This window comes from Macaca fascicularis, chromosome 3, assembly GCF_037993035.2.
Source record: "Macaca fascicularis isolate 582-1 chromosome 3, T2T-MFA8v1.1".
Lineage (NCBI taxonomy): Eukaryota > Metazoa > Chordata > Mammalia > Primates > Cercopithecidae > Macaca > Macaca fascicularis.
In genome coordinates this window covers 81,999,478-82,017,620 of record NC_088377.1, presented here as the reverse complement: position 1 = coordinate 82,017,620, position 18,143 = coordinate 81,999,478, and the positions used below count along the sequence as shown (strand labels likewise).

General features: G+C 38.8%; 1 protein-coding gene across 1 annotated transcript in view; it reads left to right on the top strand.

Annotated features, from left to right (window-relative positions):
* Positions 1–18,143, top strand: part of ABCA13 (ATP binding cassette subfamily A member 13) — a 410,641-nt gene that overhangs the window by 180,785 nt on the left and 211,713 nt on the right. Inside the window, exon 28 of the mRNA XM_074036523.1 lies at positions 15,556–15,805. Coding sequence (XP_073892624.1) covers positions 15,556–15,805 — 250 coding nt within the window. The remainder of the gene's footprint in view (positions 1–15,555; positions 15,806–18,143) is intronic.

Below are 18,143 nucleotides of genomic sequence, written 5' to 3'. Positions count from 1 at the left end.
ATCAGAAGTAAACTGGCAGTTTACTGCTTCAAAGTGAGCAGGATAATCTGTTTTGATTAATTTAAAGAAAACTGATTAGCATTCTTAATGAGATTTGTAAAATGTCTTCACCTTTGTCATATGATGTAGTTTAATTGTGGGAATAACAGCTATTGTATTCAAGGTCTCACTCACACTCAAGGGGAGGGGATTGTCCAGGGATTTGTGTCACTGGGGACTACTTTAGACTTCTTCCTACCAAAACAGTATTATAACAAGCTAAACTGAAAATCCACAACTTAAGCCTCTCTTCATATTTATTAGCCATTTGCATTTCCTCTTTTGTAACAATGTTGTTCCTTACCTTTACACATAAATTACGTATTTATTTAAGAATAGTGTTCTAAATTTATTGTCACTAACATAAACTGCATACATCTTATAGTAAATGGCATAGATGTTAATTGTACAATCAGATGGATTTTTCCATGGTACATATCTGTGTAACCACCACCCAGATTGAGCTAGAAAATTCCCAGTACTTCAGCAGGCACCCTCACATCCTCTCCAGGTCAAATCCCTCCCCACAAGGGTAACTGAATTACTTTAGAATAATTGTGCCTGTTTCTGAACTTTATATAAAAAGAATCATACAGAATATATGTAAAAGTCTGTTTTTTTCTATGTATGTATTTTGTCTCTGAAATTCATCTATGTAATTGCTTGTGTAATTTCTATGCAGTAATATTCCCTGCATGTATCATAATTGGTCTCTACATTCCACTGTTTATGTCAAAATTTATTTAAACTGGACATACACATTATTTCTTTTTTGATTATTAGCATTTTGCCTAAAGCTTTAATTTCTCAGTGTGCAGTTTTAAAAAATATTAGTTAATAACTTTTATATGTAAGATTGAATTTAATGAAAATATGATTATTAGGTTCTCATAAACATTTTGTCAACATGAGAATTTAGGATAATTTATGTTGAAGATGTATTGCCTCTATATATCCTCTATATATCCTCTTTATTATGCCTATACATCTGTTTTAAAAATGATAATTTTATATTCTGAATTTAGAGAACATTATTAAAAAACCCATGTAAATAATTTGGAAATAAAACACGTGCAATAAAAGCTAATGCTATATGAAAAAGAGTGATGTTTTGAATTTAAGAAAGAACCCGGAAGAAAGAAAAATTATGTTTTTATTGCCATTATAAAATATGATATAAAAATGTAATTTTATTTATCATTCAAATTATAAATCTGGGACTTGGAATGTATATTATTTAAGAATCAATTTAAGTATTTCATTACCAAATAAGAAGTAAGTCCAGGATGCATTAAAACAAATTTGGTATGAGATTGCCTACGTTTGCCAATTTTATTATATTCTGCAAATTCCTCCTATAAAACTCCACATGAGGCCTCAACCTAAGTCCAGTTTATGTTACTTAGTAGATATAACTTAATCACAACATTAGCTCAGGATATTGGACACAGTGTGCATTAATGTCTTCTAAGTAAAGTGATTTAGTTGCTTTTTGTGTTGTGTGTGTATGTGATCTACGCTGGAGAAATTCAATTTCTACAGTAACCATTTACAAAAGCCTTTCTCCTCCTGTTGGTGCCCTCAAAGATTACTCTTTTGTTATTGATTCCTATTCCTGGGCTGCACCTGCCTGTGGGCACCCCTTCTCTCTACAGATGCCATATGTCTTCAGAAACAGTCTTTTAAGGGCTAGCTCTGAAATAACTCACTCCTTGCTTTTCTGAGGGATGGATGAAGGCAAAATAAAATATAAAATATATACTTTTTAATCATAGGGACCCGAGTAGCAAATGAGTTATGAAGACCGATGCCTGCAACTGCACTTTTCTCCTTGTCTCTGCACTGCAGAGTGTGGAAGTCACTTCTTCATGGAGAAAGAAACTATTTATTAGCTGCCTGAAGTGGATCGGACACTATGATAGGCACTTTACGTGATCTGGATTTTCTTCACTTCATCATTACAGTCAGTTTGCAAACAGACTTTCCTATCTCTGTTATTGGATGTTATAGAGACGTGATTTGGATTTCTGGGCAGTGTTGAGAGCCCTGTTACTAAGAATCTACTATAGAGACTGTAAACTGTAAATGATAAAAATGCTAAACTTACTGAGAAAAAAGAATGAAAACTGTGCAATGAGTAACAACAAATTAGCATGGTGAAACCTACAAGAGAACTGTGTGCTAAATGTTGGAGGAACATGTAGCACAGAGTAAATAACTGCTCAGAAGAGCTGAGAGGCTTCCAGAGGAGGGACTGTGTAAACAGAGGCTGTGTGAGTGCTGTACCATGGCCAGTGCCCATGGGGGCCAGCTTTTACTCTAGATCAAGTCAGGTGGCATGAACACACAGAGTGTCCCATTCCACCGCCGAGCTGCTGGGTTGAGGAATCAACCAGTCAAACTCTCACGTTGCCCATGTGTAAGCTCTTCAAGAAAATGACTTCCCCAGTTGTATTATGACTTCCCCAAGTTGTAGTTGTATTGGCAGCTCAGGCTGCCAAACAAACTACTACAGACTGAGCGGCTTAAACAACAGACATTCATTATCTCACAGTTATTTTGTAAACCTCTAAACTGAGGTTTAGAGATGTTACCTGATTTACCCAAACCCTCAACAGGTTCAGCATGAAACTCCCATCCAGGCACAATGCCTGTATGTATCCTCTTTCTTACGGCTATACATCTGCCACTGCAGTTTCTTTGGGTCCCTTTTTAAATAATTTTTATTTTTTGAAAAGACTTTTCCAAGGCCCAATATACATAAATCATTGTATTTATAATGTCTAGTATATACTAAGTACTTAGTGTAATGTTTAGATTATACATAAATCACTGAATTAACTAGTCAGCTTCCTGAGAAATTGAGTGATCTCACAACTGAATGATGACCTGGAGAGTTTGTTACAACACAGATTATTGGGCTTCACCCCCAAATCTTCAGAGTCAGGAGGTACAGGATGGGGCCTGAGAACTTGCATTTCTAACGAGTTCTCAGGAGATGCTGTTAGTCCATACATCACATCTGGAGATACACTGCTTTGGTGTGGTGGAAAAGGGAGAATTCTACTTACAATCATAAGTTATGGGGCTATTCTCTCTTTTAGTGGCTTTCTAGCTGTGCACTGATGTTACGGACTGAACTGTGTTCCCTGTTGGTTGAAGTCTTAACCCTCAGTACCTCAGCATGTGACTATTGTTAGGACTTTAAAAAAGGTAATGAAGACTGAATGACATCAAATAGGTGGATCCCTATAAGAAGAGGAAATTTACGCATACAAAGAGGCACCAGGGATGCACACACATAGAGATAAACCACGTGAGGGAGAAGACAGCCGTCGGCAAACCAAGGAGAGAGGCCTCAGGAGAAACCAACCCTGCCCACACCTTGCTCTTCTTGGTGCTGACAACCGTGAGATAATGATTGTTGTTTCAGCAGCTCAGGCTGTGGTAGTTTGTTTGGCAGCCTGAGCTGACTAATACAACTGAGGAAGTCATTTCCTTGATGAGCTTACACATGGGCAATTTGAGAGTTCAGCTGGTTGATTCCTCAGCCCAGCCACTCGACAATGGGATGGGGCATTCTGTGTGTTCATGCCACTTGACTTGATCTAGAGTAAAAGCTGGCCCCCATGGGCACTGGCCATGGCACAGCACTTGCGCATCCTCCGTTTACACCATCCCTCCTCTGGAAGCCTCTCAGCTCTTCTGAGCAGTTATTTACTCTGTCCTACATGTTCCTCCAGTATTTAGTACATGCTCCTCTCATAGGTTTCACCTAGCTGATTTGTTGTTACTCATCGCGTGGTTTTCAGTTTTTTCCAGTAGGTTTAGCATTTTTATCATTTAGAGTTTGCAGGCTCTACAGTAGATTCTTAGTAACAGAGCTCTCAACACTGCCCAGAAATCTAGCCATGTTTCCCTGGCCAACTCTCTCTTCTTTTGCCAAGTCAATTTCAAACGTCCCCTCTCCTCATGACTCTGGTTTCTTCTCCTCTCACTCCCATTGGAGGAGGAGGTTCCTGCTTCAGAGAGAAAATAAGAGTGAGTAAATCCATCCACCTCCCACTCTCTCCCACCTGCATCCTCTTTCCTTCCTGTTACAGGAGAGAGTAGGGCCCTCTTCCCAGGTGAGGCTGATTTCTTTGCAAAGATGAATCCTTTCCCACCTTTGAAGGAAGAAATCATTGCTCTCTGTTTTCAATGCCTCCCCATGTCCTGAATCTTTCTCATTAGGGATTAAACATGCTCATGGCTCTTCTTTTGCTAGAGACGTAGCAGCATAAGAGAAACAAAACCCATCCTTCAAATCATTTCCTTGCAGATACCTCCCTAACTCTCTCCCCTTTACAGCCAAACTTCTTTCTCAAGAGTTGTGGAGACAAGCTGTGACTCGCATCATCGTCTCTCACTTAAACCTCGGTCAACTCAGATATGTGTCGTTCTCCCACCATCCCACTCAAAAGGCCTGTTTTAATTTCACTGGTGTCCAGTACATCACTAGTTTCAAAAGGCATCATCCTTGATCTCTAAGCTGTATCCAGCGTCCTCTTTTTGGGCAAAACTTTATTTCTTTGGACCCTATGACACATCACTTGTCTTCCTCTGAGTATGCATCCTCACCTCACCTCCTCCTTCATCCTGACCTTCATCTGTTAGAGTTCTACCATGCTCACCCAGTCCCTGAGCTCTCTTCTCTCTTTATTCTCCCCAGGGGTCATTTTGTCCCTGACTGAGGTTTCATCATTTCCATGGTGTGGCTGCTCACACATCTGGGGTCAGCTCAGATCACCTCTCTTGTCTATAACTGCCTGCTGAACAACTCCATTCTAACGCCTCCCAGGTACCTCCATCTCAACACATTTATGTCCAACTCATGATTTTAACCCAGAAAACTTTTCTCTGGCTCATTCTTGGTCTTAGAGAATATTGCTGCTCTCTACCTAGTTTACAAACCAGAAATGACAGAGTTATTCACGAGCTTTTTCCGAGCTTTTTCCTCTTGCCCTCCATATGTAGCCATCCCTAGATTCCATCAGGGCATGCTATACACTGCAGCCAGGTCTTTCTTTTTCCTTTTCTTATTTATTTATTTATTTATTTATTTGAGACAGAATTTCACTCTTGTCACCCAGGCTGGAGTGCAATGGCGAGATATCAGCTCACTGCAACCTCCAGTTCCTGGGTTCAAGCGATTCTCCTGCCTCAGTCTCCTGAGTAGCTGGAATTACAGGTGCCCACCACCATGCCCGGCTAATTTTTGTATTTTTAGTAGAGATGGGGTTTCACCATGTTGACCAGGCTGGTCTTGAACTCCTGACCTCAGGCAATCCACCCACCTCAGTTTCCCAAAGGGTTGGGATTACAGGCATGAGCCACTGTGCCCGGCCTAGCCAAGTCTTAAGAATAAGTATTTGATCACATTATTCTCCCTCCCAAATATTTAATGATTTTTCATCTTCTGGGACTCAAATTCAGCTCATGGACTCCTAAGATGATACAAGAACTGGATCCTGACTGCACCTTGTCTATGCCAGTTGGACTCCTTTTAGTTTCTTAAACAGATCAATCTCCTTCTTGCCCCCAGAATCTTTACAACAGCTCTTCTCCCTGCCTGGAATGTTGTCTCCTCTTTCCCCCTTCTCTGAGCTAATCTTTGTTCATTCTTCAGTATGTGATTTATTTGCAGAGTCGTCTTCATCTTGCCAGACCGAGTTAGATCCCTCCTGATAAATGCTCATGCCCCCCTCTTATGCGTCACAGCACCTGTGGCAGGTTGTATTTAAATAGCTAATTGCGAGTGTTTCACATCTTTGCCCAGTGAAAGAATGCAAATCCACTGGAGCTGTCTCATGTGTGGCTGTATTTCTGGCAGGGAATGCAGTGTCTGTCATAATAAACTTGGAATATAGGTTGCTTGCCTGACTAACAGACCAGCTGAATGAGAAGGGAGACCTGCATATCAAGGCAAGTGGTAACCACTTGGCCTTACCTGGGTTTTACTCTAGGGCTTCTGGAATCCATGTATCACTGCACGTATCTGGCGTTTGGGGGCCCTATCCCACCTATAGAATTAACAGTCCCACAGTGTTGGCCACACTGATGTGGCCAACTGATGTGGTCCAACTGATGTACCACTGCCTTGGTTACTGTGTTTGGAATGTAGTTTTAAGAGAAGGAGCCTTTTTAAAGAAGGTTTAAAAATCACCTGGGTACTTATGAAGATGGCATATTCTTAGGCCTAACTTTGACAAATTTGGATTCTAAAGACCTAGGCATTTACATTAAGGAGCACCCCAATTTCCTTGATTTGGATGGTTTGTGACCACTATTATGAGAAACATCCTATTAGAGTATCTTTAAGCTCAAAGTTTATGTGAAAGATCACAAATCTATCTAATACTGAGGAATTTGGGGAGACATGATTGTTTTCTTTATATAATGCTTTGTCATGCCCTTGTTTTAAATAGAAACCTTATTCCCTGATGTGAGACCTGAGATTGCATTTACATACCCCTTTACATACAATTCTGTTCCTTTTTTCTCCCACAATTTAATCTTCTGTATTTCATTCCTAATTACTGCTTCTTCTGATGATGGAAAGCAATTTTGGCAGTGATTAATTTGAAGGGTCTGCAACCTCTCCTTTGCTTTTTAAGACAATTCTGTTTGCACAGCCCATCCTATGAAGGGCTACTCGAACTCTCTGCCTCTTCAGAGAGCTGTTCCAAATTCTTTGTGTGTCTCCTAGGCTTAACCATGGTGCTAATGCTAGAGTGCTGTCTTTTCTTCTTTATCCAAATTTCCTCAAATTTCAAAAATCACCCTCCCTGGAAGCAAGGTGGGAAGGGACATGGCTGCCGCCAATTATACAGGCCAAAGAAAGTTTGTTTTCCACATTAGCTAAAAGCAGCAGAGAGAGAATGGCAGGGTGCTTTGCAGAAAAGAGTCTGCCAAAACAAAATGGAATTGAAATAGATTTGGGCAGGATAAATGCTGGTGGCAGGTGCCAGAAAGCAGCAACTTCTGTCAGGAGCAGTGAAAAGAGAAGAAAATATGTATAATTCTTGCAGCCATGCAGATCAGAGCTACTAAATAAAGTTCCTGAGGTTAATGATAAGTAGTTCAAAACCTCATCTTCTGTACTGGAATATCATATTCCTGTGACATATTTAACAAAAGATGAGCTTAACTCATCTTAAATGTAGTCATTGCCTCAAAAGTGGGTAATTCAGACAGGACTTGTTCTGAGCAACTTTCACTAACATATCTACCTCCAGGAAGCTAAGGATAAATGGGCCCTTGAAAGCATCTTCAATCCTGTTTCAACACCCGCCTCCTCACTGCCGTCTAGGAGAGTTGAGTAGGGCATCTTGAACTGGCTCCTTTAATTCCATCTTCCCCCTTACTGCCATAATCTCATTTCTTTCTCCCTAGTGGATAGAGATACTTGGGAATACTATGAGCCGCTGCATTTATCTGTCTTCAGACCATGGTACAAAATCATGACTTTGCTTTGTTAACTAACTTTGTTTATACTCTGAAAATCATATTGCATTGAAGCCCCTGTTAGTGACTTGAAAACTGCTCCTGAATGAGGCCCACTAGGTGCGGCTGTCAAAGTTGAGAGTGAAATTAAGAGGTTAAAGGAACTGCAGAGGTGGTATTAGGTTTTCTGAGGAGGGGAAGAATGTATCTAGGAGAGAGAGAAGCCGCATCGCAGGAAGGCAACACACAGATAGGGATGCTGAATACAATATTTCGTCAATATCCATCCATTCAATCACTCATCACATCTTACGGAGCATCTCATTTGGGCCGGGGAGTGAGATTAAAGCTGAAGATATTGAGATGAATTTAAATTGAGCTCCACTCCTTCTGGTTTCAAGGACCTGAGTGCATAAGTGGAAGGTGATAGGAACAGTGAGGGAGATGAACAACGGGCTCAGGTTGGAGAGAAGATTTGATAGTAGGGAAATTTTTCTCTTTTTTTAGCTATATTTATTGACCCTGACTTGTGCCAGATCACCTTTCTTGGCTCAGATCACTGTAAGGGCTCCTAGTTGCATTATCATCAGTAACTTTTCCAAGAGGAGCTGTCTGAGCCAGACTTCCAATGGGCAGATGCCTGACAGCAGAGTCCACATGGCTGCCCCCGTAGAACCTTGCCTCCCAAATGTGACCAAAATAGAAATCAGAGAGCAGGGTTAAGGCTGAGATCATAATTACGGTGCAGCAAAAGTATCTCTCTCCCTAACCATCAATGACAACTGCGAAGGAAGCTCAGGTTTGGAAACTCAAGTGTGAATCTGTTTAGAGATTGCAGGAAGACCTGTCTTTGGTGCATATTTAGAGTTTAGGTGCCTTGCCCAGGTAGTACAAGCACTTTAGTGATACTGCTGGGTTTGCACCACCCATTCAATATCCGTGATTCCCCAAATGTCAACTCACTGTCTTTTCAGTACAGGTTTAATCAAAAGTGCTTCAGCAACCTTTATTCAAAAAATGTGGCTGGGTTTAAGGCATGACCTTATTCCCTTGTGAAATAGTAATTTGATCTTTTGACATTTTGGATATTACAATCATAGGGCATTGCAAAGAACCAAATCAATGATGAATTAGCCACACAGGAATTGGAAATTTTAATGGCATGACACGTAGCATTTTTCTTTTACCTATTTTTTTAAAGAAAAATTACATTTGAAAAAGCAGTATAGTGGTTATAAGAAATGAACAGATAAAGTATCACATAAATGATTAAGATATAATTATGAGATTATCAATAAAACAGTTTAGATAAATGTAGCCTCCACTTATTAGCTTCTTTAAATAATTAAGTTTAATATTGATTTTACTTTTTAAGAATATACTTAATTAACCTAGCTTTATTTATTTATTTATTTATTTATTTATTTATTTATTTGAGACAGAGTCTTGCTCTGTCGCCCAGGCTGGAGTGCAGTGGTGCAATCTTGGCTCACTGCAACCTCCACCTCCCAGGTTCAAGCAGTTCTCCTGCCTCAGCCTCCTGAGTAGCTGGGATTACAGGCACCCACCACCACGCCTAGCTAATTTATGTGTTTTTAGTAGGGATAGGATTTCACCATGTTGGCCAGGCTGGTCTCAAACTCTGCCCACCTGGGCCTCCCAAATTGCTGGGATTACAGGCGTGAGCCACCGTGTTAAGCCCCTAGCAGTTTTAAAATTTGTATATGTCTGTATTGCCATATTGAATAAATAATTGTTTTTCAGGTTTTATGTTGTGTTAGTAAGCACTCACATGCCATAAAAACATTCTTTTATTTCTTTTCTTTTCCTTTTGATTTCTCTCTATTCCCTTTTCTATTTCCTCTCTCCTTCCTTCCTTCTCCTTCTCTCCTCTCCTCTTCCCTTTTCTTTTCTTTCTTAAAAAGAAGATGCTTGATTTTATTGGCTCTCTACTTGGGGAAACAAAAATGTTTTGAATAAGACAATTTAGCAATGATTTGGATAAATGTCATATATAATCTATATATTACATAATTATATAATATAAGTAATCAATATATAATCAATATATAATATATAATCAACTTATATAATATATATTATATAATTATATAATCTATATTGATTATATAATCAACTTATATAATATATATTATATAATTATATAATCAATATAATTATATAATCAACTTATTATATAATTATATTATATAATAATATAATTATAATAATTATATATAATTATTATATAATTATATAATTATTATATAATTATATAATCAATTATATAATCAACTTATATAATATATATTATATAATTATATAATCAATATAATTATATAATATATATTGATTATATATTTATATTATATATAATATGGACATAATAATATATTATTGTGTATTATATAGTTGTATATTTATATACATTATATTATATATTTATATGTTATATAATATATAATAATATAGATAATATAATATAAATATATAATCAACTTATATAATATATATTATATAATATATAAATATATAATCAACTATATATAATTATATATTATATATAAAGATATATAGATATATTTATACCAGAACAAAGATTGAAGAGTGAAGAGTACCCTATCTAACAGGTAAGAAATTACCTGTCTAAAATGTTCAGTGTTTTCAGGCTTAGCCAGGGCTGGAATTCAGGCATCCTAATGCTAGAGTGTGTGACTTCCCCTGTGAGACATTTACAAAGTTAGTACCCATCTTAATGGTGTCTGCCTATTGAATGAAAAGTACATTTCCCAAGGAAACCTGTAGCACTGTTAAGTTTTCCATGCAGCTCACCTGATTCTATTTCACTGACTTGGTGAGACAGATACAATAATTTATGTCTTTTCATGTCTGCCAATTATTCTGAAATCCAGCATTATGACTGGGGTCAGCAGAAAATAGCCCTCATACCCTTTCTGTAATCAGCTTAGCACATTTCTGTCCCATAATCCATGTCTTTGCATGAGATTCCTTCTATTTATTCACACTCTGGTTACCCTCCCTACCTGTCACAAACATCTTTTTATTTTTGAATTGCTGGCATTGGTCAACTCCTTGAAGAAGCTTCCTCTGATCTGACATTATGTATATTTCACCGTGTTGTTCAGGTTTCACTGACATGTTTTTTTTACTAGTTTGACTCTATTACAAGACCAAGAACTTCTCGAAACCCTTATTCAAATCTTTAACCCAGCACCTAGCATAGCACTTGCGCTAGTAAATACTCACTGAATTTAATTCCCCAAATTTAACTCCTTTCACAACCTCTCTTGAACTGGATTTATTTATAAATAAATGAACCTTTTGATCTACATTAGTTCAAAGATCCATTTCAGCACTAGAATCCTGTAACTCACTGAACAGAGAATTATACTGTTTCTATCTCATAAAACCATGCTTTATTTCCTGAATAAGTGTACAGTCTTTACAAAGTGATTTATTGTTTACAAGATGATTAAGTGCTGAAAAAACCCAAAAAATTGTGAAGAAGATTAAAGGAGTCATAATCTCACCACAAGAATATAAAGCTTTAAGTAGGTTATAAAATACTTATACCACCTTCACTTTTTAAATTAAAAGCTTCCATTTTATCAAATGGCATGTAGGGTTTGTGAATTATTGGATAAAATGCAACTTTACACTAAAAGCATAGTATCAAAATACTAATTTTTACAGTTTAATAGTAGTAGTTTTAGCAAATTATCTTCATTCTATATGTATTACTTCGCAGCATTTTTCATCTGATATATGATGAGTATTTTCCTATAATTTCATATGTGATGTTTTAACCCTCTCTCATTTTTTGTTAATACATGCCGTTAATACCTGGGTCATATTCCCCCTCTCACTCATTTTACTGAGCCACCTTTCATGTTCATTTTTCAAAAGATTATATAATTTCATCTTAAATTGCTTTATTCACTTACAAAATGTAATAAACATTCTCTATGAGTATTTATCTATACTATTATCTTAAGCAGATTAGTATATTTTACTACATCATTGTATTGTCATTTGTTCAGTTAATACCTACATATTAAACATTTAAGTTGTTTCTTGCCTCTTGTTATTATATTCTTTTTTCTCTTTCATTTCTGTTTCTGTTTCTTTTTCTTTTTATTGGAGATGGAGTCTCACTCTGTCACCCAGGCTTGAGTGCAGTGGTGCGATCTTGGCTCACTGCAATCTCTGTGTCCCTGTTTCAAGATTGCCCTGCCTCAGCCTCCCAAGTAGCTGGGATTACAGGCATGCACCACCAGGCCTGGCTAAGTTTTGTACTTTTAGTAGAGATGGGGTTTCAACATGTTGGGCAGGCTGGTCTTGAACTCCTGACCTCAGGTAATCTTCCCCGCCTCGGCCTCCCAAAGTGCTGGGATTATAGGTGTGAGCCACCTCACCTGGCAAGATGTAACAAATCACCTGGCTTATGTATGTGATGAAATGTTATTTTTTATAATAAAACTCTTGTATTGAGATTAAGCAGATCAAAGGTGATCCATATTTGTCTCCCATAGAAAGAGTACACGAATCTGTTTTCCCACCAGCAGTATATAAGAAGATCCATTTCCTTAACCTTCAATAATATTAGATGTTAACATTATCTTTAATCTTTACTATACTGATGAGTTTAAATACTAAATTATTGCTTTAGATTACAATATTTACATATTGGCTATTTTGTAAATCTTTTATTAACTGTATATTAATGAACATTGTGTGCCCATTTTCTTTTAGAGTATTCATCTTAATTTTATTGACTTGAAAGCATTATGTTTGCAAAGCTTTATTTTAAAATCTTGAAGAACACTTGGATGAACTGGGTAGTGTGGAGATCATATTCTTGGATGCTTGCTGAGACTTTGATATTTAAGCTGTTTCTCATAGGTGTTAACGTTTGAAAACTTGCAACCAACTGATCAAAAATAGAAAAAAAATTCTTTGGACATTCTTCCCAAGCAATTTGATGGTCAGGGTAAATGGGACTGCATGATTATGGATGAAACTAGAGTCCTTGAATATAATTGCACTCATAAGTCAAAGAAGGCAATTCATAACAATTTAGCCCAGCATTTTAATTTTATCTGTTAAATTATTCATGTGAATACTTTCATGAGTTAAGCCATGAATATTTGATTGGTGGTTGATTCATAACCATAAACTATATTAGCCCTTTATTTTTCTCATTTATGTCCAATTAACATATATGGGAAGGTGGAGAAAATTTATTCTTCTTAATATGAGAAACATCTTTCCCCACAGACTTATTGAGGCTGTCTGATGAACATTTACTATGACTCCAGGTCAACATTACGCCTGTTCTGGCAGTTTAATAATTGTTCTAATAATAATTCTCATTACATAGAGGGAAAATATTACAAATCTCTTCTTTGCAAGTGAGGAGATGACATTCAGAGAGGTTAAATAATGTTCCAGAATCCTGGCTGAGATTAGATTCAAATCCAGGATTAAAAAATTGAATGTTCCCCACCCCACAGTGGCTCTGATGATTGTTCTCAATGAGCCAGGTCAGCATGCACGTAAATCACCACTCTCTGAGTCTGCTCTATACCTTTTCTGTTACCAGAGTAAATTGCTAAGTAGATATCTGATACCCATTTAGTCATGTCAGTTTTGTATCACTTAACAAAAATCTCTTCTGTCAAATAAACAGGTATTTACAGCCATTTCCCTGCTGTACACAAATATGAGAAAGTGCACAATTTGGCAGGCAGCTAAGAATGGGTGGCTAGATGTGAATGTCAAAAGCTGCTACATAAAGGCTAATTTGTGGGTTGTGACATTTGGTAAACTGTGGCTATTCAATTCCTTTTAAGTCTGAACAAAGTATGGCATTTTACCTTGTCAGAGAAAGAGCTTCTTAGTCAAAGGACTGTGAAGATATCAAGTAATTATCTCAATAATTACTTTTAGAAATCCAGGGATGGGCACCCAAAAACATCCCAGTTATTTTAGCTTGAGTTAGATAATTCATAGATCATTCATATATATATATGTCAAATTTAGTTTAATGATATACTTTTTCCTAGCAGTATAATTTCTCTATATACTGACTTAATAACTGCTTTATGAGAGCTGTATGTGGATCACCATTGATAAATGCATTAGATCAGTGGTTCCATAGCCTGGCTGAGAATTTTAATCTTCTGGGAAGTTATAAAAACACATTTTTAACTCTGAGTCTCTGGAGATCGGGATTTTTTTTCTGAGATAGGGCCTGGCAACCAGCATTTAAAGTGTTCCCTGGTGAATCTGATATGTAGCCTGGTTTAGAAACCACTGCTTTAACCACCTAATGCCTCATCCTCATTAGAACTTTACTCATTAAAATTAAACACGAATTTGCCTTATAATTTGGAAGTCTAACATGTGACTCAGCCCAAGCGACTCCTGGGTTTGAAAGTCTTCTGTCCAGCACAAACCCTGAAATCCTTAAAAATGGGTGTGTGGGTCTTTCTTGTCTTGGTTTCTGACCACCTTTAACTCTCATCTCCTGCCACTTGCTACACATATGTGCCACATTCTGCTCCCTTGCTATTCACAGAGAATGCCAGGCCTATTTATACCTCCCTGTTTTGATCTTTAGACATCCACATTTTCTTTTCTGCCTGTAAACTCCCAGGGATTTCAAGGATTCCACCTGAACGTCCGGGCCACTGGGCCTGTTTCTCTTTTTCCTCAACCTCCCAAGGACTCACTCCTTGGTACTGACTCTTTCCAGCCTGACACTTTGTTACACTGTGCTGGGTTATTTCTTTACATTTTCATCTCAACCCCTATGTGGGGGACAGAAACCAAAGAGCCCAGCGCCTGCACATACTGGGCACTCAGTAAATATCCCAAATGAAGGAGTTTTCTCAGATATGCATTGTTATCCCCATGACGCCTCTACAACTCTCTTCTCAATGCTATGACAAATGATTTCTCTTTCACATAGTACAGCTTTAAAAATGTTCTCTTTTGGATCTTCAGACTTGTTTGCTGCTCTCTATTAACTGTGTTTCAGTTTGGTATTTGTGAGCAGTACAATCTGTTTAGTACATCTGTTCTTTATAAGACTACCTTTCTTGTGAAATAGTTTGTATTGGATTTTCTGGAGTACTTTAGAATCAATCACTGGGAAAAACTATCACCACAGCTGATTGATCCGGGTGAGTCCTGCTTTGGACGTGGTTTAAGACTGCAGTCCATAGGCTGCGTCTGCCTCTGCTCCCAGCTTCTCATCCTCACAGTGGACAGAAAAGCTGCTCTCCACAGCTTGTTTGGAACGTGCAACTTCAACTCCAGATTTACTGAGATTCGTTGGTAGAGGTCCCAAAGGATCATTCTTGAGGGAGCATGGCTGGATGATCAGTAGATCAGTGATGCACAACTCACGCTTTCCTTTCGAATTTTGCTTGTGGACCGCTGTGATAGCTGAGGATGTTTTCACATTCGCTGTGTCCCACAGAGCAGGGAAGCCGGAGCAGCGAGGCCCAGGGGGCAGGCGCCGGGCTCTCCTATGCCCTGCGGGGAAGTGGAAGGCGCAGGGGAGCAGGGACTGTGGAACTGAGGAAAAGCAGGCCGTGGGGTTATTCCCTGAATGAATCCCGACCCGCACGTAATCTGGGGTTTTCCCAGGAACTACCTGGAGTTAAGAACAGAGAGGAAAAGGACTGTGGAAGAGGGGAGGAGCAAGCAAAGGGGCAGCGTAGGTGTGTCGTCCAGTCTAAGCGCAGCGGAGCGCACATGCCCTGCTCCTGCCACGCGTTGTCGCGAGAGACTTCCTCTTGCATTGCAGGCTTCCCGCCCACGGCCCTGTTTCCGCACTTTATGTGTGCATAAAGGGGACCCTCAAGGGAGCCCTGATGGGGTGGGCCTGTGTGGCATTCCCATGGCTGCGAGATGCTGCAGGGTCACTGAGAAGGCAAGTGAAGAAGTGCAGTCACTTCTGCGGAGCTGACCCAGCCGCCCTTCCTGCCGCCCGTCCCGCAGGCGGCTCCCCAGCACGGCCGGCACCTGTACGGGGCCTCCCTCTGCTCCGTGCACAAGTGGCGGCGCTCCTGGCCTGGAGGCTCCGCCACACGCTGCGCGCCGGGAAGAGCACCCTCGCCGACCTGCTGCTGCCAGTCCTCTTCGTGGCCTTGGCCATGGGCTTGTTCATGGTGAGACCCCTGGCCACCGAGTACCCTCCCCTCAGACTCACACCTGGACATTACCAGCGGGCCGAGACCTACTTTTTCAGGTAAGTTGTTTTCGTTCCTTTGATTTCAAAATTATGTCAAGGTAGATTATGAATTGCAATAGCTTTGATACTTTTGAGAATTCTAGATAAAAACTTGAAATGTAAATGTTTTCATTATTTCCGAGGTCTGAATTCACGAGGAGATCCTTGGAGAAGCTTTTGCTCCTCTCAGGCTGTCTCAGGGCAGGCGCTTAAGGCTAATGAGGCTGCCTGGCCTCCGAATCCTGAGCCTCTGACCCCTCCTCATGGTGGCCGAGTCCCTGCGCGAAAGGGCTCATGTGGTCACCCGCTGACCTGCAGAGGGCCCGCACGCCCTGCCCCACAGGAGGGCTGGATAGACACCGGGATTTATAGGATTCTAGAACGTATTAGATATATGTGGTATATTTCACAAGACCCTCCACAGTTGTTTCTGGGACAACAGCCCCACGGTTGCACACGCCTCTCTGACAGCACGGACGGAATGGAAGCCCTAAGCCTCCCCAGGCTGGGGTCAGTCGAGCAGGATCTGTTGCCGGTGCGTTCAGAAGAGCCTGGGTTTTTGCGACCAAATGAATTAACTAAAGAACTCAGAGCTTTCTCGGTTGCAGATTCATACACAAGGGTTGGGAACCTAAAATGGAAACCCATCCCCTAAGTTCCTTTGCCTTAGTTTAGCCAGCTCCTCTCTAGATTTGGGACAATCTGTGCAGAGTCAGGGAGGCCCGCCTCCTGCCGGACACGGTCACGGTTGTGATCCCAGACATTACTACATTGAACATGCAGAATCGTCTTCAAGGTGGCTATAATTTTTCACAGTTGGGACGGGGAGACAAATGACTGGTTTACAACTGCACAAGCATACTGGCTAGGCTTTTCATCATGAAAACAACTAAGAGGAGTGTCAGTCCTGCTTTTGTCATATATATATGCTTATTAAAATAACCAACTAATCTCTAAGAGCCTAGTAATATTTGTGTAATTTTTGTAGTGATGTGTAATTTGGAATTAGATTTAAACAAATACAGGTACAAAGTAAAAATCTATGGTAAACTCTTCAGTTTGTTCCCTTCTTGTCACACTCCTCAACTATAAAAGAACTGTCACTATTTTGAGTCTTTTGATTATAAAATATGTTTCTTGAAGAAAATAATACAAAGCACAGGCTAGCCAAAAAATAAAATAAAAAGCAATCACACGTAATTTTACCAGAGATATCTACTGTAAACCTATTGGGATAATCTGCCGCATGATATACATAATACTTGTATCTACATGCATTTGTGTTTTTATCACAATAAGATTACACTATAATACTCTATGTAACTCTTTTGCACTCCATAATATTTTTGTATCTCTTCTTATATATCAGTACAACCACTTTACTCATGAAAACTACAGTACCCTGACTACTGAATGATTCTTTAGTCGTGTGTTGTTGGAGGCACATTAATTTATTTAGACAATCTCTTTTTGGGGTCATATAAAGGTTTATTTATTTGTTTTTATTTTCCTATTATAGGCAATGCTGTATAAGAATCTTTGTTTAGTTAGATTTATGTGACTACTTATTCTTACCATCATACATTTCTGTTAGAATTTTGGAGGGCAAAGGCATCAGTATTTTTATGGTAGATATTGCCAAATTACCCTTATAAATGTGTGCCAATTAACAGTCTTATAAAGTCAGTGATTATTTTCTTCAACAGATATTTATGGTGCACTTACTACATGCTAGGTACTGTTCTAGGTGGTAGTTATATGTGTAATTAGAACAAGCCAAAACCCCTAGTTTAGTGGGAGAAAGGAAGTTCAGTTCTCTAAACTCCAACTAATAGTTTTGATAGTCCAAACCTGATATTTCATTGCTTTATTAGGCAGCTCTTTGATTACTATTGAAGTTGAATATTCAAAGTTTTTTTGGTTATTTAAAATTTTACTTTACATGTTGAACATATTAAGCATCATCTATACATGTATTTCCACATCATATTTTGCTTCTAACTGTCTTCTCCTTCACCCCCTCCCCTCTCTCAGCTTTACCTCTTGTCTTTTTCTTCTGAGACTGTTGAGAATTTCTCTACATGGTGTTTATTTCACTGATACCATTTTCACTTGACTCCAAATAGCCATTCACTTTCTCTACTGCATTATTAATTTGACGATTATATTTTTCATTTGAAAGCATTTTTCCCACTCTCCCAGTATTCATTTGTTATAGAAGTAATGCACTTCAAAATTATTTTGAGTCTGAGAATTAAGATATTTTAATATTTTTTTCTGTTTCTAAGAGTTACTATTTTAAAGTAAGATATTTGTTTGTTCTCATTTTTGATAATGTTACTTGAATTATGAAACA